The sequence below is a fragment of the Colobus angolensis genome, unplaced genomic scaffold (assembly GCF_000951035.1).
Source record: "Colobus angolensis palliatus isolate OR3802 unplaced genomic scaffold, Cang.pa_1.0 Scaffold289, whole genome shotgun sequence".
NCBI classification, from domain to species: Eukaryota; Metazoa; Chordata; class Mammalia; order Primates; family Cercopithecidae; genus Colobus; species Colobus angolensis.
In genome coordinates this window covers 1,405,903-1,410,327 of record NW_012116143.1, presented here as the reverse complement: position 1 = coordinate 1,410,327, position 4,425 = coordinate 1,405,903, and the positions used below count along the sequence as shown (strand labels likewise).

Sequence of the window (4,425 nt, the reverse complement as noted above, 5' to 3'; positions counted from 1 at the left end):
GATGGTCTCGATCTCCTGACCTCGTGATCCGCCCGTCTCGGCCTCCCAAAGTGCTGGGATTACAGGCTTGAGCCACCGCGCCCGGCCAGTAATATGCCATCTTAAGTCTTAGACTACCCATCACTACAGCTGAAATACCTGTACAGCATGTCGGTCTGAACCACTGTAGACAGAGATCTGTGGCTGCTGCATTCGAGAGGAGGAAGTGGTGATGGTGGTGGTGGTGGTACTGCTGGTTGTTGTTGACACAGAAGATGTTCCCGGGTTTGGTTCACTATCCATAGCTGTACTATGATCCTTAAATCTGGCAGGTCACACAAAGGGTTTGTATTGGTAAAAGCATTATCTTATGAGCTTTAAAGAATGTTCATTCCAAAGAAATAATCAGCAGTAATCTAAACTGCTAGGAAGGCCCTCATAAAAAAGAGCACACAGTCCCTGTAAGCACTTAGAAGGGAAAAATACTTCACATATATGGAGCATATTTAATAGTTAATACCTACTACATTTGAATTCAAATGATTCAGAATATGTAACTCAGATAAAGCATAGCCAAAAGTTTATCTTTGCATTACTGAAAGATTTGTTTTAAACCAAAACAGGCGATGACAGAATACTAAACTACCTAGGAAAATAAAAATTTAAGCAGTATCAGAATATTTTAAAACACTTCTTTACATTCTTTTGATTACACTAATTACAAACTAAAGTCATTCTTACCTATACATTAGAACAGAATGCCTAAGGACTCATGTTAACTAGCTTGGTTTAGTTTACCATATATACTTTTCTTAAAAAATAAATTTTTAAAAAATGTTAAAAAGTAATTTTTTTTTAACTCACACTGGCTTTTCCCCTAATCAGTCTACAACACTGTCCTTACTACTTCTAATGACTGAGTTATACTTATTAGCAGGTTGCTGTAAGAACACAGAGAAGCAGCTAACAGCAACTTCCCATATCCTTACAAAATCTTTTTCACAAAGAATTACTCCAGATTTTGAAAACATAAATTATGTCCCTTCCACATGAATGGACAGTAAAGTACACTTTTATACCAGACTTTCTGATCTTTTCCCTCCAATACTATAATCTTACTTGTACAAAATTCCACTAAATACGGAATCTGTATTTGAATACATTCAAACATTTTAAGTCAATTCTAAGGACCTCCATATTGTTAGAAACCAGAACAGCAGTAGTTTTCGTCGGGTCAGAAATGTACCTCGAAGGTGAAAAGCACACAAGAGATTATACTGGTTTTATCGTCCTTTTTTTTTAAGGTCTTTTCTTCTGAGAAACTAAATCCCACCCACCCCACATTAGCAGTACTGACAAGAATGTAACAAGAACACTTTCTATTCCACAAAAAAAAAATGAATTTGGCACTAATTGGTACACATACACTATTCCCATAGCGTTGCTTTTTTAAGTACAAATTTTCTTTGTTCTATATTACGTATGTAAACAGTATTTATATTCTCTGAGGAACCAAATGTAAAAAAAAAACGAAAAAAAACAAAACATTTAATAAGAGGAAAAGTGGGGGCCCTGAGTGGCAGTTTGCACCTATCATCCTACCACTTTGGGGGAGGATTGCTCGAGCTGAGGATTCAAAGCCAGCCTGGGCAACATAGGGAAACTCTGTCTCTACAAATGAAAAATAAAAAATTAGCCAGGCCTGATGGCACAGGCCTGCAGTCCCAGCAACTTGGGAGGCTAAGGTGGGAAAATCACTTGAGCCCAGGAGGTCCACGCTGCAGCGAGCTACGATCACGCCACTGCACTCCAGCCTGGGAGACAGAGTGAAAGACGCTGTCACAAATAAAGAAAAAGAAAATAAGAGGAAAAGTGAAAGGAAAACCGTCAGGAAGAAAGCTGACTCCTCACTTACTTTTTGGATTAGTAAATAATTCATACATCTTTATGCTTCTGGTTTTTTTTTTTCCAAACTGCCTTCCAATCAAATCACAGCATCATATAGTAACTGTTCAACATTATACAGTATTAGTGGTAGGTAAGGTAAACTTTTTACCAAACTGCTGCCTGTCATACTACTACCGTATCGTGTACCAGTGACATGCAAAAGGCGAGCTTAAGTTCTGGTCTTTTTAAAGTGTTAAATCTGCTCAACCATGCCCTCCAATCCAAACAGTATGGTAAACAGTTCTAACTACGAACCAAAAATGGTCACAGAGAATCCAAATTCTAGGCGTAAGTCTAAACATCGGTAAGTGGAACTGGCCAAACCATCGCACTGCATTTTGAGGCCTGGCACAAAAGAACAATTTTGGAAACTCTACCGTCTAGGCATACTAATACCTGCAAAATACAGCCAGCAGTTCTGGTGCACAAGAGGCCTACCGAGGAAACAGTAAGTTCGGGAGTCGTTAACTAAGCATATCGTCATACCGACACACAAGAATGTGGCCTGCTTGTGAGGCAGCAACGCTGCAGCCAGAGACTCGAGGGAAAGATCTTTCTTTCAGGGTGTTTTCAGCCTCACGAGACTTGAAAGCAGCCCCCGCCGCTCTCAGGCCCACGCTGGGACAACTCCTGCAGGCCTCCGGCACGAGGGCTGTGGGCAGCCGCGCGTCTCGGGTTCTTCCGCTGAGCAGGAGTGGGGTGGTGCCGAGGCGGGAAGGAGAGGAAGGCAAAGGAGGCCTGGCAGTGCCCGCCCTGCCCTACGCAGCCTCCGTGGGCCCCTGCGCAGGCAGCCGTAACAAGGCTGCCCGCCGGGCCCACTTGCAGAAATGACAGCGCCTGAGGAGCCCACCCGGGCTCGTTCTCCGGAAAACCCCAGCTCCCGGGGTCCCAACGGTGACGCTGCGCGCAAGGCCGCGCAGATCCGGGACCTGACCGCGGAAGGGGCGCTCCTGTCTGGAGGGTAACTGAACCCTAGAGTTCGCCTTCGCCCCCCGACACGGGCCTAGCAGGCTCCTCCACGATAAGACGGGTCTCGAGTCTCTCTTTCCCCACACTGCCCGCGAAAGAGCCCTGAGCTTTCCCCTGGGGGAACGTGTCGCTGCCCCAACTCGCCCCCCTAGTTACGACATCAGTCACCATCCAGTCACTCACTCCGCTTCCGCCATCTTCTCTCCTCCATCACTAACATGGGTTGCGCATGCGCCCCCACTGGAGGCGGCGGGCGGGAGGGGAGGGGTGGGGTCGGCTCAGCCCCCGGAGCCCGACGTCACGTGGGGTCCTCAGCTTCCAATCGCCCCCGCCCACCTCAGGAATTGCTCTCTCTGGAAAGTGACCAGATTTCCCCAACTTAGATACTAGTGTCTCCTCTCCAGCCTCTCGCTTTCTCTCGTCCAAGATCTTCCTCTTGGGGAGGGATCTGTAATACAGGTATAAAAAGTTATCTTAGATTGTTAAATTTAAAATTTAAAGAATACAGGCGCGGTGGCTCACCTGTAATCCCAGCACTTTGGGAGGTTGAGGAGGGTCTCTTGAAGCGAGGAGTTCAAGTTTGAGCCTTGGCAACAAAGTGAGACCCTGACTCTACCAAAAAAAAAACCCAACAACAACAATAATAATAATAATAATAATTTTGAAGAATATCTAAAATATACCAAAGTCTATGCAAACTGCAGACTGGTTTCAAAGAAAATACCCACGAGGATTGGAGGCTGGGGTCTCAGGGGTAAAGGACATTCAGGGCTGGCTGCAGGGCTTGTTGCCTGGGAGCTTTCGAGTTTGGGCGTCCCAATAAGCAGTGCCTCTCTCCAGCTGAAAGATAGTGTTCAGATGGCAGTGAATGAGTGGTTAAGGAATCATCCTGACTACCCTAGGCATATCATTCATGGCTTCAATATGAATTTGCTGAGCACTTAGTAGGAACTGCAAACTTGAATACCACAAGTAACAAGCAGAAACAGCCACCAGTTTGCTGGTGTGGTCTGCTAAATGCCAACAACTCAGGTGTGTGAGACAAACACATAAAGATGAGTAAAATAACACATTTCAATATAAATATGAAATAGTAAAGATGAGTCCTTGTCTTCCAAGAAGTAGCAGAGTGGGTTTTATGGACATTTGCATACAATATAATAAGTGTTCTGAAGGTGGGGACAATGGCTCACCCTCATAATCCCAGCACTTTGGGGGGATTGCTTGAGCCCGGGAGTTTGAGACCAGCCTGGGCAACATGGGGAAACCCCATCTCTACAAAAACTACAAAAATTAGCCGGATGTCATGTTGTGCACCTGTGGTCCCAGCTACTCAGGAGGCTGAGGAAAAAATGTTCTGAAACAGATTTAGTAAGTGCTTTGGAAACTTTAAAGTTCAAGGTGTATAATAAATCTTTACCACCCTTTACAGAAAAAAAAAAAAAAGCATATGAACCATAGACAATGTCTCTTTTTGCATTTTGTGAGATGATGGAGTCACAATAATTTCAAGAACTAAAAATGAAGTAT

At 44.5% G+C, this 4,425-nt stretch overlaps 1 protein-coding gene across 3 annotated transcripts in view; it reads right to left on the bottom strand.

Annotated features, from left to right (window-relative positions):
- PHC3 (polyhomeotic homolog 3 (Drosophila)) overlaps window positions 1-3,120 on the bottom strand; it is a 100,611-nt gene extending 97,491 nt beyond the window's left edge. The window contains exons 1-2 of one of the 3 annotated variants that reach the window (XM_011949003.1): window positions 3,079-3,120; window positions 139-304 (exon numbers count right to left, since the gene is read on the bottom strand). In XM_011949003.1, coding sequence (XP_011804393.1) covers window positions 139-304; window positions 3,079-3,092 — 180 coding nt within the window. In that variant the 5' untranslated portion in view covers window positions 3,093-3,120. Of the gene's footprint in view, window positions 1-138; window positions 305-3,063 lie in introns of all 3 variants that reach the window. The other 2 variants (XM_011949001.1, XM_011949002.1) reach the window with 2 other exon arrangements.
- Window positions 3,121-4,425: the final 1,305 nt, after the last annotated feature.